General features: G+C 45.6%; 1 protein-coding gene across 6 annotated transcripts in view; it reads right to left on the bottom strand.

The window, feature by feature from the left end:
- The window catches only part of LOC134342389 (tau-tubulin kinase 1-like), an 86,488-nt gene extending 63,334 nt beyond the window's left edge, over positions 1-23,154 (bottom strand). The window contains exons 1-6 of one of the 6 annotated variants that reach the window (XM_063040448.1): positions 22,736-22,774; positions 18,945-18,984; positions 13,772-13,883; positions 6,073-6,231; positions 5,363-5,510; positions 4,951-5,024 (exon numbers count right to left, since the gene is read on the bottom strand). In XM_063040448.1, coding sequence (XP_062896518.1) covers positions 4,951-5,024; positions 5,363-5,510; positions 6,073-6,180 — 330 coding nt within the window. In that variant the 5' untranslated portion in view covers positions 6,181-6,231; positions 13,772-13,883; positions 18,945-18,984; positions 22,736-22,774. Of the gene's footprint in view, positions 1-1,394; positions 1,485-4,950; positions 5,025-5,362; positions 5,511-6,072; positions 6,232-13,771; positions 13,884-18,944; positions 18,985-22,725; positions 22,789-23,119 lie in introns of those variants that run through there. The other 5 variants (XM_063040449.1, XM_063040451.1, XM_063040447.1 and 2 more) reach the window with 5 other exon arrangements.
- Between the last annotated feature and the right edge of the window lie 57 nt (positions 23,155-23,211).

The following is a 23,211-nucleotide window of genomic DNA, read 5'->3' as shown; positions in this document are numbered from 1 at the left end:
TCAAGGTTGCTACAATATCATGGGCTGAATGGCCTTTCTGGTGGTGTACTGCTCTATGTTCGATGGAAGACCCAGGTTTGATCCTGAGCTTCAGCATTGTCTGTGTGGAGATTGCACATTTTTCCTGTGACCACTTGGGTTTCCCCCACATCCCAAGGATCTGTGGGTAGGTGGGTAAAGGGTAGAATCTGGGAGGAGCTGATGCAAGTGTGGGAAGAATTAAATAAGACTAGTGTAAATAATTCCCAAGTACACAGTTCCCTGAAAGTGGTGCCACAGGTAGACAGGGTGGTGAAGGCAGCTTTTGGTACGCTGGCTTCATCATTAGGAGCACTGAGTACAGATTTTAAACCTATGTTGCCTTGTTTTTACCACCCTCTCCCTGAGAAAAAACACTATTGTCTTTCACTCTATTTGTGTCCCATATTATCTTACATATCTCCATCCTAGTCGATGCAACCTTTCCTTGTAGCTAAGGCCCTCAAGTTCAAGCAATATCCTGGTAAATCTTTTCTGCACTTTCTGGTTTTAAAACATATCTCCAATATCAGGGCAATCAAAACTGTATACAATACTCCAAGTATGGCCTCACCAACGTCTTATGTAACTGCAACATATACTCGAACTCCTATACTCAATACCTTGACTGATGAGGGCCAACAAACCAAATGCCTTCTTGACCACCCTATCTACCTTTGATGCTGCTTTCAGCAAACTATGCATGTGCACTCCAAGACAGTCCTACCTTATTTCATCTTCCAAAAACGTGAACACCTCACATTTATTAGGTTGACAGCTACTTGCTATTCGTTAGCCGCATCTACCCCATTACATGATCAGGAACGGCCCACCCCCCCCACTAATTTATCACAAGCTCCTTCTCCGCCTACAACATTGCCTATTTTAGTATCATCAGCAAACTTACTATCTATGCCTTGTACATTTACATCCACACTGTTTCTATAAATTATAAAGGTCCCAGCATCAACCCCTGTGGCATATCACTAAACACAGCCTCCAATCTGTAAAACAACCTTCAACCATCACCCTCTGCTTCTTATCACTGAGCCTTCCCACCTTTTAGACTAGCCTGCCATGAGGGATCATGTCAAAGGCCTTGCTCAGGTCCATACAGACAGCACCCGCTATCCTCTTGGTTACATCCTTGAAGAACTCCAAAAGATTTGGCAGACACAACTTCCCACACACAAAGCCTTGCTGACTGTCCCAAATCAGACAGTGTCTCCCCAAATGTTGGTTGATCTCCCAGAATCCTAACCAGCAATTTACCCACCATCAACATCAGACTGTCCTGTAGTTCCCTGGTATGTTTTTGCTGTCCCTTTTGAAAAATGGATCCACATTAGCCTATCTACAATCATCTGAAAGCTCACCTGTGGTCAGAGATGAATCAATTGTGGAAGTACGCGCATCCATAATTTCTTCTCTTGGTTCGAGGTGAGAAGGGAACGATTTATCTGAAACTTAAGGGGCAATGTTTTTACACAAAAGGATGCTATCTATGTGGAATGAGCTGCCAGAGGTAGTGGTTGAAGCTGATACATTACAAATTATTAATATCAGTTGGGCAGGTACAAGGATCAGAATGGTTTTAGAAAGTTATAGGCAAAATGCTGGTAAATGGGAATAGCTTGGAGGGAGCAGTTGGGTGATAGGGCCTAATTCTGTGCTGTGCCATCCTATCACTCTAGCGTCCTACAAGATCTGAGAATGCACCAGGTTATGCCCTGTGGATTTATCCACCTTAATGCAATTTAGGGCCTCCATCCTGCTAAATGGTATGTGTTCCAAACCACCATTCATTTCCCCCATTTCCTTCACTTTATCATTTTATCAGGGCATCATTTTATCCACAGAAAAAACATAAAACAAAATATTTATTAAAAATCTCTTCCATTTCCTTGAGATCAACGCAAATGGCCATGCTGATATTTAAGGGACCTATTCCCTCCCCAGCCACCTTTTTACTCTTAATATAGCCACAGAATCTCTTGGGACTTTGCCTCAATTTGCCAACCAGATCTCTCTCATTCCTCTTTGTGCCTTCCAAACTTATCCTTTATTGAACTCACACACTTCTTGTAGGGTGATCTTAAAAAGGTATATAAAGTCATGACAGGCAGAGAGAGAGTGACTGGAAACAGTCTTTTTCCCAGGGTTAGGGAACTAAGAACTAGACGGCATAGGCTTAAGATGAGAGGAGAAAGATTTAGTAAGAATCTGAGAGGCAACACTCTCATCAGTGTGTTCAGCTGTTAGTAGCCAGAGAAAGTGGATGAGACAGATACATTAACACTTAAAAGGTACTTGCACACATAAATAGACAGGAAAGCTAACGAGATGGCTTTATAGGGCAGTTTGTCCTTGAGCCTTCTAGGGCATCAGCTATACTGGATTGGGTGTTAAGTAATGAACTGGAGGTGATCAGGGAGCTTAAGGTAAAAGAACCCTAAGGGCAGTGATCACAATATGATTTAAGTTCAACTTGAAATTTGATGGGGAGAAAGTAAAGTCTAATGTAGCAGCATTTCAGTGGAGTAAAGGAAATTACAGTGGTACAAGACAGGAGTTGGCCAAAGTAAATTGGAAGGAGATGCTGGCAGGGATGACAGCAGAGCAGCAATGGTGTGAGTTTCTAGGAAAAATGAGGAAGGTACAGGATAGATGTATTCCACAAACAAAGAAATACTCAAATGAGGAAATAGTATAACTGTGGCTGACAAGGGAAGTCAAAGCTAATGCAAAAGTAGAAGACAGGGCATAAAACAAAGCAAAAATTAGTGGGAAGACAAAGGATGAAGATCTTTTAAAACCCTACAGAGAGCAACTAAAAGAATCATTAAGAGGGAAAATATGAAACATGAAAGCAAGCTAGGAAACAATAAAGTGGATAGAGAAAGCTTTTTCAAGTATGTAAAAAGTGGATATAGGACCACTAGAAAATGAAGCCGGAGAAATAATAATGGGGGCCATGGAGATGGTAGATGAACCAAATGAGTATTCTGCATCAGTCTTCCCTGTGGATGAGGTTATGCCGGATGTTGAAGGGTGTGAGAGAAGAGAAGTGACAGCAGTTACCACTACGAGGGAAAAGATCCTCAAAAAGCTGAAAGACCTAAGGGTACATAAGTCACCCGGACCAGGTGAACTACACTCTAAGATTCTGAAAGAGGCAGAGGTAGATTGTGGAGGAATTAGTAATGATCCTTCAAAAATTATTTGACTCTGGCATAGTGCCAGAGAACTAGAAAACTGCAAGTGTCACTCCACTCTTTAAGGCAGCAGAAAGGAAATTATAGACCAGTTAGCCTGACCTCAGTGCTTCGAATATGTTGGAGTCAATTGTTAAGCATGAGGTTATGGAGTACCTGGTGACACTGGACAAGATCAGCATGGTTTCCTAAAGGGGAAATCTTGCCTGATGAACCACTGGAATTCTTTGAGGAGATTACACGTAGGATAGATAAAGGGGATGCAGTGGATGTTGTATATTTGGACTTTCAAAAGGCCTTTGACAAGGTGCCACACACGAGGCTGCTTACCAAGTTAAGAGCCCATGGTATTGCAGGAAAGTTATTGAAACGGTAAGAGCATTGGCTGATTGGTAGGAGGCAGCGAGTGAGAATAAAAGGATCCTTTTCTGGTTGGCTGCCAGTAACCTGTGGTGTTCCACAGGGGTCGGTGTTGGGACGACTTCTTTTTATGCTGTATATAAATGATTTAGATGATGGAATAGAAGACTCTGTTGCCAAATTTGCAGATGATACAAAGATTGGTGGAGGGGAAGGTAGTGTTGAGGAAACAGGTAGGCTGCAGAAGGACTTAGACAGATCAGGAAAATGGGCAAGAGAGTGGCAAATGAAATACAATGTTGGACAATTCATGGTCATGCACTTTGGAAGTAGAAATAAGTGTGCAGACCATTCTCTAAATGGGGAGAAAATCCAAAAATCTGAGATGCAAAGGGACTTTGTAGTCCTTGTGCAGTACACCCTGAAGGTTAACTTGCAGGTAGAGTCAGTGGTGAGGAGGTCTTGAATACAAGAGCAGGGATGTGATGCTGAGGCTTTATAAGGCAATGGTGAGGCCTCACCATGAGTACTGCGAACAGTTTTGGGCTTCTCATCTCAGAGAAGATGTGCTGGCATTGGAGAGGATTTAGAGGAGGTACACAAGGACAATTCCAGGAATGAAAGGGTTAGCATACAAGGAACATTTGATAGCTCTGAGTCTGTACTCACTGGAATTCAGAAGGATGAGGGGAATCTCACTGAAACCTTTCGAATGTTGGAAGGCTTAGACCAAGTAGATGCGAAAAGGAAGTTTCCCAAGGTGGGGAAGTCTAGGACAAGAGGGCCCAGCCTCAGAATAGAGGGGCGTCCATTTAAAATAGAGATGTGGAGAAATTTCTTTAGCCAGAGGGTGGTGAATTTATGGAATTTATTACCACAGGCAGCTGTGGAGACCAGGTCACTGGGTATCTTTAAGGCAGAGCTTGACGGGTTCTTGATTGGACATGGCATCAATGGTCAGGGGGAGAAGGCTGGGGAATGGGGCCGAGGAGAGGAGAAAAGAATCAGCCATGATTAAGTGGCGGAACAGAGTCGATGGACCAAATGGCCTAATTCTGCTTCTATGTCTTATGGAAAGGTTTAGATGGATATGGGTCTAGTTGGGAATCTTGGTCAGCATGGAGTAGCTAGGCCAAAGGGCCCGTTTCCCCAATGGATGACCGGGGATCTGGGGCTGAGGATGTGGGTGCTGAGCAGCTCTCTGAGAACTTGGCTGGGTGCAGCCTGATCTGACTCCCGTCACGGAGCTCAGCCCATACAAGTACATGGGTGAGGGTGGGAGGCCAGCCCACAGTACAGCACAGGTTGTCCCGGCTGGTGTCTGGTGAAGGGGTGTGGGGATGATGGGAGTCATTACCTGAAGCTGCATTACCACGTAGTTAAACTTCTCATTCCGGCCACAACCGATGAAGCGGCACACGTGGTCCTTCCCTGCACATCAACACAGCACAGCACGGATCACTGGGAGGTACAGGCACACACTGGGGGAGCGGGGGTTGGGGTTATTGGGAGAGAGAGAAGGAGGGAGGGGGGTTGCGGAAGTGTGGAGGAATTGGGGTGGGGGATGGTGCTGGGGAGAGAGGGACAGCGAGAGGTTAGGTTGGGGCGAAGACGGGGCAGGGGTCAGGGTCAGAGGTGGGAGGGTAAAGGATGGGAAAAAGGGAGGGAGGGAAGGGGTCAGGATGGAAGGAGGGAGAAGTTTGGAAGGGTACACGTGAGGGAGGATGGAGTGGGGAGAGCTGAGGCAACAGAATGGCTGAGCCCCTTACCCTGTAACTTCTTGAGCACGGCCACCTCCATCTTGAGTACCTGCTTGGGCTGCTGGGCGGACTCCACCTTCAGGGCTACATTTTCCCGTAGCAGCAGGTCTGTGGCCTCGTAAATCTCCCCGAAACCCCCACCACCGATCTTCTTCAGCTGCGGAGGGGCACACAGCAGAGTGCTCAAGGAGACACCTACTAGTCCAGGGTTGGTAACCGCTCGTAGAGGATATACATGGAACGCAATGACAGGAGTGGGAGGTAGAACAGGCGTGGGGGAGTCAGTGAAGGGGTCCTGGGGACGGAGTGCTGACAGGGAAGGATGGTTCAATGTTGTTGTTTTAAAGGGGATAGGTGAGGTACAAATGAGTGTTGGTGGGTGATTGGGGGTGTCCAGGCATAGTGTATGGTGGGGTGTATCAGCATTGGTATGTGGTTGTGTTGCACAGCACTGATGGGATGTACAAGCATTGGTGAGATGGTAGGGGCCATACATGCATTGGTGCATGGTGGGGGTGTACAGGCATTGGCAGGGTATGGTGAGAATATGCAGGCATTTGTAGGATGGTAGGAGTGTACAAACATCAATGGGATGGTGAGGTGCTCACGGGTTGGTGGGGTGTATGGTGCAGATACACAGGTACTGGTGTATGGCTGAGGGTGTACAGGCATAGGTGAGATGGTAGAGGTGTATGATTGTAGTGTACAGCCTCACTCACCACCTTCCACCGATCCTTCACCACAAATGCCACAGGTAGGATGTCGACTTGCTCGCTTCCTCCACTCATGTTTGCCTCTTCCTGTGCAGGAACTGCTAGGCACTGCATTGGGCCGCATGCGAAGGGTCACTCATCGCCCAACCAAACCGCTCCATTTACCTGAGGGACAGAGAACAAGTGGATTGTGAGGGTTTGTAAGAGACCTGGGTCAGGAGGAAGGGAGGAGCTGGTGAAGGAGTGAGGCTGGAAGGGGTGGGCACCAAGTAGATGTGTCGCTGCCCGCTGGAAAGGAACTCCCCCACCCAGGCCCTGCAGCTCATGGTAGTTCAAACACTGGAGAGGGTCTTTGCCTCTCCTTCAATCCCCAGGCAGTGAGTTTCAGAACTCCCACCACTCCTCAGTTCAAAGTAACCTACTTCTTCTCCCTTCTGACTCTCCTAACAACCACTTTAAATCTCTGACCTGAGTTCGGACCCATTTCAGAACAAAAGAAAGAAACATCTGGCCACACCAGTTAGTAATATCAGGGCTGGTCAGACCTCAGCACCACCTCCCTGCCCCATCTACACATCTCTCAATGTCCATCAGTCCCAGTCCTGAGCATTCACATTGACTCAGCTTAGTGAATGGAGAACCTTCCCCTGCACCTGTGCCCTGAAAGACCCGTCCCTTACTCTGCAACTGTGATATCCCAGCTGATGCAAATAACCCCTGCAGCTACCCTTTCAAGCCCCATAAAAGCAGAGTCGCAGATTTATAAATAGCCTCTTCAGCTTGACTTGCCCATACTAATTGAGATGCCTATCTATATCAATCCCATTTGCCTGTTCTTGACCCAACTCCCTCTAAACCTTTCCTAACCATGAACCTGTACAAGTGTCATTTACTTGCGCCTCCTTTGGCAGCTCGTTCCATGTAGCCACATCCTCCATGTGGATAACTTGTCCCTCAGTCCCCTTTAAATATTTCCCTTTTTACCTCGAACCTATGCCCTTTAGTTTTAGATTCTGAGAAAACTGCTGAATTTCTATTCAATTGGCCTTTATGATTTAAAAAAACCCCATTAGGTCGTTTTCAGCTTCCTTTCCTCAGGCACAGACCCAATCTGCTTCCTGTCCAATACCACCCCATTTCCAGTAGATCACCCTAATGATCCTCGAGTGCACTCCCTTAGTCTCATCTTTGACCTTCCGTAACAGCCCTGTTCACAGTATCCCAGATGTGGTCTCCCCAGAGCCCTGAACAACTGCAACAAGATGTCTCCAGTCTTGTTTTCTGCAATAAGAGACCCTCAACATCCAGGATGTGTCCTCTTCTCGTACTACCAGTGGGAGAAGGTACAGGAACCCGAAGACCCATATTCAGTTACTTAGAAACAGCTTCTTCCCCTCTGCTATCAGATATTTGAATGGTCCATGAACACTACTTTATTAACCATTTTTCGTACTATTTATTTTGTACTTTGTGTTTGCACTTTACTGCTGCTGCAAAATAACAAAATTCACAACATGTAAATCAGTGATGACAAATCTGCCTTCCTAATGGCTTGCCTGAGTGTTATCCTGAACATTAACGTTCAGTGGTTAACACATGAAGACATTCAGGCCTCTCTGAACACCAGTGTATTTCAAGCACTCATAACTTAAACAAAACTCACAATGATCTTTTTTTCTACCAGGAAGTTCCACTTTTCCACATTATATTCTACCTGTGGTGTCCCTGTCCATTCATTCAACCTATTTACACCCCCTTCTGCAATCTCTCTGCACCGATCTTTAACACTGTTGCATGTTGGGTGGATTGAAGAGTGAGAAAGCACCAAGTTTAAAATGGCACTCAAATCTTTGAAATTGATGCCCTTTCAGCCACATATGAGAGAGTGGGGCAGGGAAAGGAGTAATGACAGAGAGAAAATATGCCAGAAATCTGTTTGTTGTTTGTTAAGACAGTGCTATAAAGGAATTGGAAATGATCCTGCATTCTTGTAAAAAAGGCTGCAGAGTTTTCTGTTTTTAGTGGTCTTGTCTCTAAGCAGCAGCATGAACACGATGAGACTCCACTCACTTTTACACTTCATGCATCGGCACAGTTCTAAGCTTTGTCTTACCGAGGACATTAATTGTAAAACATTTTGTAAGGAAGTCATCTGCAAAGAAAGCACGAGGTTAAAATTGAAACAAAATAAGAATATATTGCAATACTTAGTAGGTCATTTATGACCAGGTTCCTAAGAGCTGAATCATTACCTCCACTACTCACTGCCCATTCTGTGGTTCTATCATCTTCTTGTTTACTATTCTCATGCTGAGTTTTGTTATTTCTTTCCCATTTTAATTTTGTCCTCCTTTGTTTCTCTTTCGTAGTGGTCTAATTGATTATATTTTTGGAATGAGTACTAGAGAAAAAAATCGTGACCTGAATTCTACAATGACCATGCACAATTCTGGCTAATGTTACAAATTATGCAGAAAATCCTTGCTCTAGATACAAAATTCACACATATTAAACGTGGGTAACTTGGAATTCTGAAAAGGTATTTCAGGAAGAAGTTTATGTTCATTGATTCTACTCTCAGATGTAGTTTTCCTCAGCAAGGACTTTTCTCTAAAGAGCTCAGCCCCAATATTCACAATTTTCGCAGCTCTGATGGTTGGTTGCCTGAGTGGAATTTGTGAGTTTCCATAAGTTACTCAAAAGGGTAAAAGATTAATGGGTTAAAGATAGGAATGCTTTTCCACAGTGTTGTCTCTGACAATAGCTTGTACACACTGAGCTGGATACACTGAAGTGAAATACATCGTTATGTGCTATACTGGCTCTAGGATTTTATACAAAGGTAGACGTAGATTTTCTAACATAACACTAAGAATATAGAGCTTGCATTCTAAAGATCAATTTCAACCTTAAATAATTAACACTTGTGTTTTTGAATTAGTGACTGATCTGCAAAACATCTCTTGTTTGATTTAATTACAGTTAACAACTACTTGCGGTCTAACCAGAATCAGAATCAGTCAGGTTTATTATCACTGACGTACGCTGTGTTATTTGTTGTACTGCAGCAGCTATACAGTGTAATATATAAAACATATTACAAATTATAATAAATATATTTTAAAAAAATTAAGTAAGTAGTGTATAAAGAGAGCAAAAATTGCGAGGTTTTGTTCACGGATTCATTGTCCGTTCAGAAATCTGATGGTGAAGGGGAAGAAGCTGTTCCTAAAACACAGTGTGTTTTCAGGGTCCTGTACCTCCTTCCTGATGTTAGTAATGAGAAGTGGGCATGTCCTGGGTGGAGGAGGTCCTTAATGATAGATGCCACCTTTTCGAGGCATCATCTTCTGAAGTTGACGGTGGGCTAGCTAGTGCCCATGGTGGAGCTGGCTGAGATTACAACCCTCTGAATCTTTTTCCAATCCTCTGCAGGCCATTCCATACCAGATGGTGATGTAACTAGTTAAAATAAGACCATACGACATAGGAGCAGAATTAAACCATTCAGCCCATCGAGTCTGCTCTGCCATTCCATCATGACTGATCCTGGATTCCACTCAACCCTATTCAGCTGCCTTCTTGCCATATCCTTTGAAGCCCTGACCGATCAGGAAATGATCAACTTCCGCCTTAAATATACCCACGGACTTGACCTCCACTGGAGACTGTGGTAAAGCATTCCACAGATTTACTACACTCTGGATAAAAAAAAAATCCTCCTTACCTCTTCTAAAGGGTCACCCCTCAATTTTGAGACTGTGCCCTCTGGTACTGGATACCCCCACCATAGGAAACATCCTCTCCGCATTCACCCTAACTTGTCCTTTCAACATTCGGTAGGTTTCAATGAGATCCCATCCCCCACCGCACTATTCTAAATACTAGTGAGTACAGGGCCAAAGCTACCAAATGCTCCTCATATGTGAACCTCTTCATTCCCAGCATCATCCTTGTGTACCTCCTCTGGACTCTCCAATGACAACACATCCTTTCTGAGATATGGGGCCCAAAACTGTTGACAATATTCCAAGTGCAACCTGACTAGTGTCTTATGAAGGCTCAGCATTATATCCTTGCTTCATATTCTATTCCCCTTGAAATAAATGCCAACACTGTTTTTGTCTTCTTTACCACAGACTCAACCTATAAATTATCCTTCTGGCAGTCTTGCACAAGGACTCCCAAGTCCCTCTGCACCTCTGATGTTTGATCCTTCTCCCCACTTAGATAATAGTCTATGCTATCGTTCCTTTTACCAAAATGCATTATCATACATTTCCCAACACTGTATTCCATCTGCCACCCTTTTGCCCATTCTTCCAATCTATCCAAGTTCTGCTGCAATTGCATTGCTTCCTCAGCACTACCTACCCCTCCACCTATCCCCGCACCATCCACAAACTCTGCCACAGAAACATCAATTCCATCATTCAAATCATTGACAAAGTAGTGGTCCCATCATTCACCCCCGAGGAACACCACTAGTCACCGGTTGTCAATCAGAAAAGGTCCTTCCTCCATTCCCATGCTGCCTCCTGCCCGTCAACCATTCCTCTATCCATGCCAGCATCTTTCCTACAATGCCACGGGATTTCATCTTGATAAGCAGCCTCATGTGTGGCACCCTATCAAATGCCCCCTGAAAATCCACTGCCTCTCCCCCATCCACCTCGCCTGTTACCTCCTCGAAAAACTCCAACAGATTTTTCAGACAAGATCTCCCCTTACAGAAACCATGCTGACTTTGACCCACCCATATTAGTCTCCTAGTATCTCCAAACTTCATCCCTAACAATAGGCTCCAACACCTTCCAAAAAAAATCTCTACGGTACATCTGTAGAAATTTGCTAGAGTCTTTGGTGACATAGCAGATCGCCTCAAACTCCTAATGAAATATAACATTGTTAACTATCCTGCTATTTGGGAGGGACCTTGTCAAAAGCCTGGTGAAAAGTATAGATAAACACTGTCCACCATCTTGCTATCATCCTCTTCAAAAAAAAATCTTACTAAATGTAAGATACATGAATCGCCATGCTGAGTACTTTTAATCAGTCACTATCAAAATGTTGATAGATCCTGTCCCTCAGAATTGTCTCCCCTCAGTAATTTCTCACCACTGACATCAAACTTACTGGCCTGTAGTTCCCTTACACATCTTTATTGCCTTTCTTAAATAATGGTACATTAGCCGCCATCCAGCCTTCACCATGGCTAAAAATGAAGCAAAGGGGCTCCAAAATTTCTTTCCACAAGGTCCGAGGATGTACTTGGTCAAGCCTTGGCTATCCCCCTTTTGTTCAGTCCTTTCCACCTACAGACATGGCACTTCACAATGTCTTTATCTCTCAACAATTTTTAATTTTTTGGCCCTAGTTGCCTCATTTTCATCATGGATGTCCAGTCCCTAAACAATTCTATTCCCCCATCACAAAGAGCTTAAAGTTCTCACTGGTTTTTGGACACCAGACTCAACCAGTTGCCCTCCACCACCTTTCTTTCTTTTCTTGATCTCTGCTTCCATTTTGGGAGACAAAATGTCTACCGATATCTTTCATAAACATACTGACTCTCACAGCTATCTCGACTATACTTCTTCCCACCCTGTCACCAGTAAAGATGTCATTTCTTTTTTTCAGTTCCTTCATCTCCACCACATCTGTTCCCAGGATGAGGCTTTCCTTTCCAGATCATCAGAGATGTTCTCATTTTTCAAAGAACAGGGTTTCCCTTCCTCACCCACAGCTCTTTGATTTTCCCGGACATCTGCCTCACCCTTTCTTCCCACCACCTTAACAGGGATAGGGTTCCTCTTGTCCTTACCTACCACCCAATGAGCCACCACATCCAGTACAACACCCCTGGCAACATCCACCATCTTCAACACGATCCTATCACCAAACACACCTTTACCTCTCCTACAGCCCCTACTCTCCGCTTTCTGCAGGGATTGTCCTCTTAGTGATTTCTTTGTCCATTCATACCTTCCCTCTAATCTCTCTCCCGGCACTTAACTCTGCAAGTGGAAGAAGTGCTTCACCTGCCTATTTACCTCCCCCCTCTCCTCCATCAAGGACCCAAACAGTCCTTTTAGGTGGGACAACACTTCACCTGAAAGTCTGTCTGGGTCATCTACTGTATCTGGTGCTCCTGATGTGGCTTCCTCCATATTGGTGAGACCTGACCTAGATTGGGGGACTGCTTTGTCAAGCACCTTCGCTTCATCTGCATCAAGCAGAATTTCCCAGTGGCCAACCATTTTAATTCCAATGCCCATTCTTATTTCTACATGCCAGTGCACAGTCTCCTCTTCTGCCACAATGAGACCTTTCTCAGGTTGGAGGAACAGCAACTCGTATTCTGTCTGGGTAGCCTCCAGCCTGGTGACATGAACACTGATTTCTCTAACTCTTGATATCACACTTTTAAGTCTTCCTCTTCCCTGTCATCCAATTACCATCAAACAGACTCACTTAATGAACCTTTACAAGTTCCTGCCTTATGCCTCCAAAATCAGTTCTGCCTCAATTCAGGCCGTTAACGTGTGGGCCAGTCCTACCTTTCTCCAGAACTATTTCAAAACTAGTTATGGTCTACGGTCACTAAATGCTTTGTGACTAGCACTTCAGTCACTTGACCAAATTCATTCCCCAAGGAGAGGTCCTGTGTTGTCCCTTCTTTTGTATGGCCATTTGTTTATTGATTAAAAAAGCTTTCTTGAACATATTTAACAACTTCCACCCCATCTAACCTCTGTGCACTATGGGTGGCCTAGTCAATATTAGGAAAGTTAAAATCTCCCACTGATACTACCCCATCATTCTTACATCTGCTCTCTCAGTACACATCTGCTCCTCCAATTCCCTCTGACCATTAGGCAACTTATAACTGTCCCATCAAAGTGATCAGCCTTTCTTGTTTCTAAGATCTATCCATAAGCCATCACTGAATGAATCCCCCAAGAATACCTCTAAACACAGATGTCCTCCCTTGTCAAAAAGGCAACTCCTCCTCCTTTCTTACCTGGGGACAGTGAATGAAATTGGAAAATATTCTCAGGATCTGTACTTTAAATGTTCTGCAAATCTGACAAAGAGTTTTCATTCTAAAACATTAACTCTATTTCTCTCCCACATAGAAGAACATGATCTTAATGTTGGTTTGGCAAATGAGGTGGCATGGTAGCATAGTACAGTGATCACTGATCGGGGTTTGATTCTTACAAACTCCTTACAGGCAGTGGCATGTTCTCCCCATAACCATGCAGGTTACCTCTGGTGCTCCGTTTACTTTCCACATTCCAAAGACGTACAGTTAGGGTTAGTAAGGTGTGGGCATACTATACTGGTGCCAGAAGCATGGCGACACTTGCGGGATACCCCCAGCACATCACAAAAATAATGACACATCGTGTGCATGTGACAAATAAAGTTAATCTTTTGGTGTACATGGCAAAAATGTCAGCATGGATGTGGTGGGCCGAAGGACCTGTTTCTGACTGTACAACCCTATGACTTGATTTCAGATATTTGGCAGGCATTTGCAGTTTTTAAAAAAAATTTTCGCCTTTTTAAAAATAATAATGTCAGTTCTAGGGAAGTGCATTTTAGTACAAGTGAGAAAGAAGGGAAGAGAGATTTGTGTAAAAGTTCTGGGGTATCCAGGGACAAGTGCACAGCACCTAAGTGATAAAATGCCAACCTGCTAAAGGAAGAGCCGGTGTGAGAAAGCTGAACGACGGACCTGCAGCATCGGCGAGATTGTATGAAACCAATCATGCTGTGAGCGATGATGCAGTCTACTGGTGGCCGAACTGCAATAAACAATATGAAGGCAGATATTACCGTGAGCACAGTCTGAACCAAAACAAAGCAACAGCAGTAAGGATGAAGGTGATGTATCAGTTAAATACACCATCAAAATCAATACCCAAGCTGAAACATCAAACTTCCTTACTGCGTCCAAAATAAATACCATGTCCCAAAAATCAGATGAAACATCAGGATGCATCCTTTCGGTTAACTTGACCATGTTGCCATAGCTGGGCTAGTATAAAAGGTAACCAACAACTTGCATAGGAATGTGGTGAATAATTATTGGGAACACACTGGAGACCAGTGGGAATGAAAGCAGAAGGAATCTGGCCAATGGCACCTCGAGGAGAGCTACGATAGGAGATTTCATGATGACAGAGCCACTTTATGAAAAGCAGCAGACTAAAATTTTACAGTAAAGCAATAGTTTAACATATCAGCAGACAGAGGACTGTATAAATACGCTCCATTTTGCAAAGGTGTCTGATCCTATTTTAGTTGCAAATGGGGAGATAGAGCAACTCATATGGGAAGACTGAATGGCCAGCTCTGTATGCAAGAACCAGCGTAAGCAGCCAATGATCAAACCAGTCGAGATATGGAGTGGATTCACAATGAGCATTTAACACAAGTGACAACTTATGCAAATTTGTGTAAGTTAAGGCAGTGAATTAAGCAATCTACCAAATGATCCAACAATGGCACTGAATTTTCCTCACTGCTTCCAACCATCACAGACTACCATATTTTGAAAACTTCAAATGTATGATGACAAGTAATAACCAAATACCAGGACAATTCTCCTCACACCTCTACGGCCTCCCCAGACCCTGAAGGACTTGGCAGTCCAACCCTTCAAACACGTGACTGGAGAGAAGGGCCCGTCAATCGCCTGGAAAGACAAAAACTGCAGCAACCCTCAATAGTATGGAGCGTGGAAGGGCATAGATGGTTTACAGTCAAAATCTTTCAGCCAGAGTAGAAATGTAAAGTACTAGAGGGCATAACTTTAAGGTGGAGCAGGAAAGTTTAAATGACTTCCAGGGCAATTTTTAAAAAATATGGTAGGTGCCTGTTACAGGGAGCAAGGGTTGGTGGTGGAAGCAGAAGTAATAGTGGTGTTTCAGAGACTATTAGATACACACCAATATACAGCATACAGGGAATGGAGGGATGTCGATCATGTGCAGGCACAGAAGAGATTCAGGTTAATTTGGTATCATGGTTGACACTGACATTGTGGGCCAAGGATTTGTTCCTGTGTTGTATGTTCTATGTTTCTAAAGCAATGTGAAGAAAAACTAAGGGTAACCCTGAAAAATGTTGAGACCGACAAACACAAGTGACCAAATTTCCTCTTCTTCTCTGAAGAACAATGGACTATTTAAACCATGAACATGTGCCAAAAGTTGTGACAGGACTCATCTGTACAGATGCACCAACAGGAACAGCCCAAGAACACTCTCACTCTACTACAGTCAAGTTTAAAGTATTGTAGAGTCAGGGGAGGTGGGGGGGTGGGGGGGGGAGACCCAGTGGTTGCAGGTAGCGGAGCTACAGCCTCACAGCTCCAGTGGTCAGGTACAATCTTGACCTCAGCTACTGTCCATGGAGTTTGCATGCTCTCCATGTCAAATGGCCTATTTAATACTTCGTTAAACATGCAGAACCACCACCCATAGCCCTTCCTCGATACTCAGAAACCTGAAACAAATGGCGTGATGGGGAGCTGAGGGCAGACTCTCATGTATAAGCATTTAAATGTAACATAGAAGACTGTGGACTGAGTACTGGTGAATGAGATTGGAACATGATAGTCAGCATGGATAGACATGATGGGCTAAAATGCCTGTCTATGAGACTCCATGACTCCGTTATACCTCAATCATTGATGTACATCATGTGTGGCTAGGACCCCAGCTCTTATTCCTGCAACATTCTCTTGTCACCGCCGTTTATTCCTCCCCTCCACCTTCTCTCTATCAACTAATTCTCAATTGATAAAACATATGACCCAAGACAGACGAACAGGGTAAAGATCAGCATATGGGACTGTGATATTATAACCATTGCAGAGTGATGGGCAGGTATGGCAGCTCAGTATTCTGGGGTAAAGATGCTGCAGCCGCAGTTGAGATGGGGGGGGTGGGGGAAGAAGGGAGGAGGAGGAATTGTGTTTCTGATCAGGGAGGACATCACAGTAGCACTGACAAAGGGAACATCCAATAGGTAGAAACTGAAAATAAGGAGATGATCACTTCGATGGGATTATACTGCAGGCCTCCCAATACTCTGTAGTAACTACAGGAGCAAATATTGGATAGTGCAGATAAATGTTAAAATAATGGGGCTGTTAATAGTAGGTAGTTTCAACTTTCTTCATATTGACTGAAAGTACCACAGTGCAGACGGATGGATAGAGTAGAATTTGTTAAGTGTGTCCAGGGAAGTTTTCTGAAACAATGTCTGCTAGAGAGGGGGCAACACAAGACACCTGTTGGGAAATGAGGCATGGCCAGTGACTGAAGGATCAGTGAGGGAGAACTTTGGGACCACTGACCATAATTTTACTAGTTTACTTATTTATTTAGAGACACAACATGGAATAGGCCTCTTCATCTCTTCAAGCCGCGCTGCCAGCAACCCACGGGTTTCATCCTAGTATATTCACAGGACAATTTACAATGGCGATTAATCTACTAACCGGTACGTCTTTGGACTGTGTGAGGAAACTGGAGCACCTGGAGTAAACCTACATAGTCACAGGCAGAACGTACAAACTCCTTAAAGAGGGTGATGGTATTGAACTCTGATTCTCCCAGCTATAAGTGTCTCGCTAACTTCTACGCTACTGGGAGAAAGTTATGGTTTTAAAACTTATGCAAGAAGATATAACATAAAACAGTACAGCACAGGACAGACCATTCAATGATATTAATTAAACCAATGACTCTAAATTAATTGGATTTCACCCTTCTCTGCATATCTATCTAAGAGTCTCTTAACATGCCTATAGTATCCACTCTACAACAACCCCAGCAACGTATTCCAGGCCCCCACCACTGTGTAAAAAATACCTGTACTTTCCTCATTTAATTTTAAATACATGTTGTCTGGTACGAGACATTTCAATTTTTGAAAAAAGATATTGGCTGTCTACTCTAACTGTGGTTCACATAATTTTATAAACTTCTGCCTCATTTCCCCTCAGCCTCTGTCACTCCAGAGGAAACAGGCTTAGCACGTCCAACCTCTCCTTAAAATATGTCTTCTAAACCAGGCAGTTCCAGGTAAACATTCTTTGCACCTTCCTCAAAAGCCTCCACATCCTTCCTGTAATAAAGCAACCAGAATTAAATGCAATACTCTAAATGTGGCCTAACCAGAATATTTATGAAGCTGTAACACAACTTTCTTGCTCTTGAATTCAATGCCTCAACTAATGAAGGCAAGCATGCTATATTTCTTTTACCATCTGATCAAACTGTACAGCCACTTTTCGAGAACCATGTACCTGGACCCCAAGAGAAAGGACTGGTCCGCAAAATCAAATCCTAAATGGGGCAAGGTAAATTTTGATGGTATTAGTCAGGTACATGTAAAAATAAATAAGGAGAAACTATTTACAGGTAAAGGATATCTGGCAAGGAGGAGGCTTTTAGAAGTGAGCTAGAATTCAGAGACAGTATGTTTCTGTTAGAGTGAAGGGCAAATCTCTAGTAAGAGTAAGGAGCACTGGTTGCAGAAATGGGAGCTCTGGTCAGGAAAAAGGAGACAGAAATCAGGTATAGTCAACTGACATCAAGAGAATCCTTTGAAAAATATAAACAATGTAGAGTATATGTAAGAGGGCAGAAAGCGTACATAAGATATCTTTGGCAGAAAGGGAGAATTCCGTAAAGACCCATAAATATATTTAAAGCAAAATGGTAACTAGGGAGAGAACAAGTCCTGTTAAGGACCAGTGTGGTTATCTATGTGTGGAGCCACAAGAGATGGAAAAGCGTTAAATGAATATTTCTCCTACGTAGCCACTGTGGTGAAGGATGTTGTACCTCCTACCTTCACATGCAAGTTTTTGCTTTGGTACATCGCAAGTCATGGGCTTAAAAGTCTTGTCAGTGCCCCAGCAATCTGCTCTTTGCCTCATCAAGCAATTTCGAATACATCTCATCGGGACCTTTAAGTCTGCTAAGAATTTAGTATCTCCTCCTCTTCAGTGATAACATGTCGTAGAATGTCACTGCCACCACCCCCCCCCCCAGATTACCCACCCACAATGTTCTTAGTGAATACAAATGAGAAGTTTTCAGTTCAGGACCCATCTACAACCTCCCTCTGGCTCCACACACAGTCTGCCCCTGTGGTCCCTAATGGATGGGTGTCCTTCTTTCAGGTTTCCCTCTTGCCCTTAATAAACTTGTAAACTGCCTTGAGATGTTCCTTAACTTTGCCCGGCAGTGAAATGTTCTGCACTTCCCTTTTGCCTTCCTAATTTCGGCCCTTTGGACACCAGCTCTGCTCCTGGCAGCTCCTCCTGTTTTATTCTTTATCCGACCCACAATCTCTCTCATGATCCAATCCCTCAGATTTATAACAACATTTTAGCCATGACCTCTCTTTATTTAATTTCTGAACATCATAGTTATAGAGTCACAGAGCTCTCCAGCACAGGAACACACCCTTTGGCCCAGTGGCTATACCAAACACACTACCCACAACCGTACCACCAAATTACCCATGTTCCCATCCACTCCTCCCACACTCTAATCCTCACCTACACGCTAGAAGCAAAGCCAAAATATTCACTTGGGCATAGAGAAAACATGCAAACTTCACACAGACAGCACCAAAGTCATTGGACCCTAGTCCATGACTCTGCCTGCTTACATCATAGTGCCATCCTGTAGTCAGAAGATCTATCTGTAGGTACAGCTGTAGCCTTAGGCTCAGCGACTCAGGTTTACCACATTCTGTTTCATGATATTAAAACCTTTAACCCAATCCAGAATCTTAGCTTCTGGTCTCTCCTTATCCTCCATAACTACCTTAAAACTTACCATAGCCCTCCGAAATGCTCTCCATAGACACTGACTCCACCTGCCAAGGATACATTTCCAAAGATTAAATTCAGCATTACTCTTCTCTAGTAGGGTACTGGCTCAAAAAGTGAAGGAGCTCAGTGGAAACTACTGTTTTTTAAATAATACCTTTTATAAGATTTGTACTTTTAAAACAAACATGTATTTTTCACACTCACTGGCAGAAAACGGTATAGCAGCTAAACTAACAGTTTATCACCTTTCTCATTGGCTCAGTATTAGCACATTGCCCAGCTGATGTAATTGTTTTATTTATGCAGTTCATTAACCAATTCATTCCTATCTAAGGAGTTTTCCTTATCATATTATAAAAGTGATAGATTTTTCAGAGGCACCATCTTGGCTTCTTTATTCTTTTGTCTTCGCATCCATACACCTCTACGTATAATTTCTCAGCTCTTTATTTAGTTTGCTTAGTGTTTGGATGCTTGCTTCTACTCTAAAATAAACATTAATCTTGGAATTCAGATTGCGCGTCATTCCTGCCTCCTGGAAAATCAGAAAATAAACCGAGCTCTAACGAGGACCATGAGTTGTGGAGAAGTTTCAACAGCAGCATATTTCTGATCCAACGAGGACGCGGGAATTACTGGATCTGGTGAGGTTTCATTTGGGAGACAGGGTTAACATCACAAGAGTTGAGTTAGTTTTGGAAAACTAGGAGCAATCCAAGATAAAGGCAATGCAAGGCTATTTTCAATGGGTAAGAGTGGATCTAGTCCAGGTAGGATGGCCACAACACAGCAGGTGGAATTTAATGTGAGCTTTGGGAGGACATGATAAGAGGGTCCTTTAAGGACCATGAGGAAGAGCAGAATACAGATTGCTGAAGGTAGACAGAGCAATGAATAAGACATATTGGGATACGTGTCTTTATTTAGCTAGGGCACACAGCCTAAGAGAAGGGAGGTCCTGGTACAACATTACAAAGCATTGATGAGGACACAGCTGGGCTACTGCGTCTAGGTCTAGTCACCACACTGTGGGATGTAATAGTGCTGGGGAGGATGTACAGTTGATTCACCAGGATTTTGCCACAGAGCCATATAGCACAGAAATGTGCCACTATGTTCATACCAATGTTTTTGTGTATCTATACTAATCCCACAAGGAGGGTGGGCTTGTTTACTTGGAGTGGGGGAGATGGGGGGGAAGATAAGGTAAGAAACAGATCGGTTTCTTCACTACAGCAAAGTGTTTTTAACCAGAGGGCATAGATTTCAACTTGAGGAAGTATGTTGTCCCTCAGAGTGGGGTTGGACACTGGAACACACTGCCTGAATAGACAGTGGAAGCAGAGACTCTCACCACAGTTAAGTATGTAGACCATTATTTGAGTAGGCAGCTGTGGACCAAATGCTGGTAAAATGGATGACTGAATAAGATGCTTTGCACTTGTGAATCCAAGGGAAAACTCAGATATCAAAGGAAATAGTTATGATTGTCGGGGGGCCAATCTCCTCAACCCCAAGACATCTTTCACAAGATCCCAGGGAAAACCATCTTCAGCTATTTCATAAATGACCTTCCCTCTATCAGAAGGTTAGGAAGTTCACTGATAATGCACAGTGTTCATTCCTGTTCCCAACTCCTCATCTAATGAAAGAGCTTGTGCTGAACACAGCAAGTCCTGGACAACATTCAGCCATGGGCTGATAACACTTGTATCATGGAACTGCCGGGCAGTGAGCATCTCCAACAAGAGTCCGACCACTTATCCCAACATTCATCAACTACCTGTTTGGGGTGGGGGGGGGGTGGTATCACCATTCAAGAGAAATAACTGGACCAGCCACTCAAACAAGAGACTGGGAATCACCTCTTGACATCCCAAGGCTTTTCCCCATCTACAAGGCACAAGTCAGGAAAATGATGGAACACTCCCCACTGATCTGGGTAAGCATGGCTCGAACTAGTCTCAAACTCAACAATATCCAGACAAAGCAGTCGCTCAATCGGCTCCACATCCACTTCCAAAACCCATTCCTCCCCACCCTGCCTGTGGCACACTGTGTCTGCAGTGTGTACCATGCATTAAATACACTAAATGTACAGGTCCAAGGTATTCTGACAGGACCTCCCAAATCTGTGACCTGTCCCACAGAGATGGACGGGGGCAGAGGAGCAGGAGGATGTTACCGCCTACCGGTTCCTTTCCAATTCTCACATCATCTCGGCTTGAAAAGATACCGCTTTTCCTTCACTGAGTCTAAATCCTAGACAATTAGCCCACCAACCTGCAGAGCTTTGAGATGTGGGAGGACACTGGAATTTGCACCAGTGGGTGGGATCAAATCCAGATCTCTCTGGCACTGTGAGAGGTGGCTGGGGCCAGTCTTTCACAATGCTGTCCAGGGATGGGGAATAATTGGTCAGCAGCATCCAGTCCAAAAATACAAACACACAGACAGAACAGAGGGAGCATGGATTGGAAAGTGGGAGATGAGGTTGAGCCTGGTCTGGAATTAGTGAGTGCGGATGGGTGGAAGGAGTAGGGAGGGAGTGAGGGGGTGATAGGTGGAAGGAGTAGGGAGGGAGTGAGGGGGTGATAGGTGGAGGGGGAGAGAAGAAGGGGGAAGAAAGGGGGAAGGGGAGTGGGAGGAAAAGGGGAAGTGGGGGAGGGGAAGCGGAGAGGGGGAAAGAGGGAGGGGGAAAGAGGGAGGGGGAGAGGGGGAGGGGGAGGGGGAGGGGGAGGGGGAGAGGGGGGGAGGGGGGAGGGGGAGAGGGGGGGAGGGGGGAGGGGGAGAGGGGGGAGGGGGGGAGGGGGAGAGGGGGGAGGGGGGGAGGGGGAGAGGGGGAGAGGGGGGGAGGGGGAGAGGGGGAGGGGGAGAGGGGGAGAGGGAGAGGGGGAGAGGGGGAGGGGGAGAGGGGGAGAGGGGGAGGGGGGGAGGGGGAGGGGGAGAGGGGAGGGGAAGAAGGGGAGGGGAAGAAGGGGAGGGGAAGAAGGGGAGGGGAAGAAGGGGAGGGGAAGAAGGGGAGGGGAGGGGAAGAGGGGGAGGGGGAGAGGGAGAGGAAGAGGGGGAGGGGAGGGGAAGCGGAGAGGGGGAAAGAGGGAGGGGGAGAGGGGAAAGAGGGAGGGGGAGAGGGGGAAAGAGGGAGGGGGAAAGAGGGAGGGGAAAGAGGGAGGGGAAAGAGGGAGGGGAAAGAGGGAGGGGAAAGAGGGAGGGGGGGAAGAGGGGGAGGGGAAGAGGGGGAGGGGAAGAGGGGGAGGGGGAGGGGAAGAGGGGGAGGGGGAGGGGGAGGGGGAGAGGGGAAGAGGGGGAGGGGAAGAGGGGGAGGGGAAGAGGGGGAGGGGAAGAGGGGAGGGGAAGGGGGGAGGGGAAGGGGGGAGGGAGGGGAGAGAGCTGAGGGGGGGAGGGAGGGAGGGAGGGAGGGGAGCAAGGAGAGAAGGAGCGGGAGAGGAGGAGGGGTGGAGGGAAAGCGAGAGGGGATGGGAGAGGAGGTGAGAGCAGTTGGCCGTTGGGATAGAGGAGGAAGAAGGTGGAGGGGAGAGGGTGTGGAGGTGGGGAAGGGAGGATGGTGTGGAGGATAGAGGGGGAAGGTGAAACAGAGAAGTGAATGGTAGGGGTGTGGGGGAGGGGGCACTGTCCCTCAGGTTGACCCCATCCATCCCACTGCACCACCTCCTGGTTGTTTTTTTTCCACCAACCCCTTTGTAACCCATATCCCCATCCTCCGCGATCCCTCCCTTTTCTGTCCTGCTCCCCCAGACCCTCCCTTCTTACTTTCCCCCGCCCACCTTCACTCACCCTCGGGCCGCCCGGGCCCGACCGCTCGCCTCCGCCGCCGCACTGCAGAGCGCGTGCACCTCCACAGACCACCAGCAGGGGCCGCAGGAGTCACATAAGCACCGCCCTCCAACACCTATTGGACGGCCGGATGTCAATCACAGCGTCCTGACATGGTGGGAACCGCCGTTCCATAGCGCGCAGGTGCAAAACCGGCGAGGGCTTTCGGGAATTGTAGTTCTAATCCACCCATCCGTGGCTGCGGTCCAGTGCCGACCTTCCGGAAAAGATTTCGGCTGGATCAGAGCAGGTGGTGCCGGTTTCTGTTTTTTCACTGACGCGACTACGCGTCCTACTCCACCTCCATAATTCCTACACATTCTCCCTGCCCCTCTCCCCACCTACCTGGTCGACAGATCACCGGCCGACATCCCGGTTCCGGTCGGCGCCCGCCCAGGGATACTCCCACAATGCACCGGCGCAAGGAAACTCCCACC

Source organism: Mobula hypostoma, chromosome 2 (genome assembly GCF_963921235.1).
Source record: "Mobula hypostoma chromosome 2, sMobHyp1.1, whole genome shotgun sequence".
Taxonomy (NCBI): domain Eukaryota; kingdom Metazoa; phylum Chordata; class Chondrichthyes; order Myliobatiformes; family Myliobatidae; genus Mobula; species Mobula hypostoma.
Note: the sequence above shows the minus strand (reverse complement) of the source record. Positions and strands in the feature narration are given on the sequence as shown.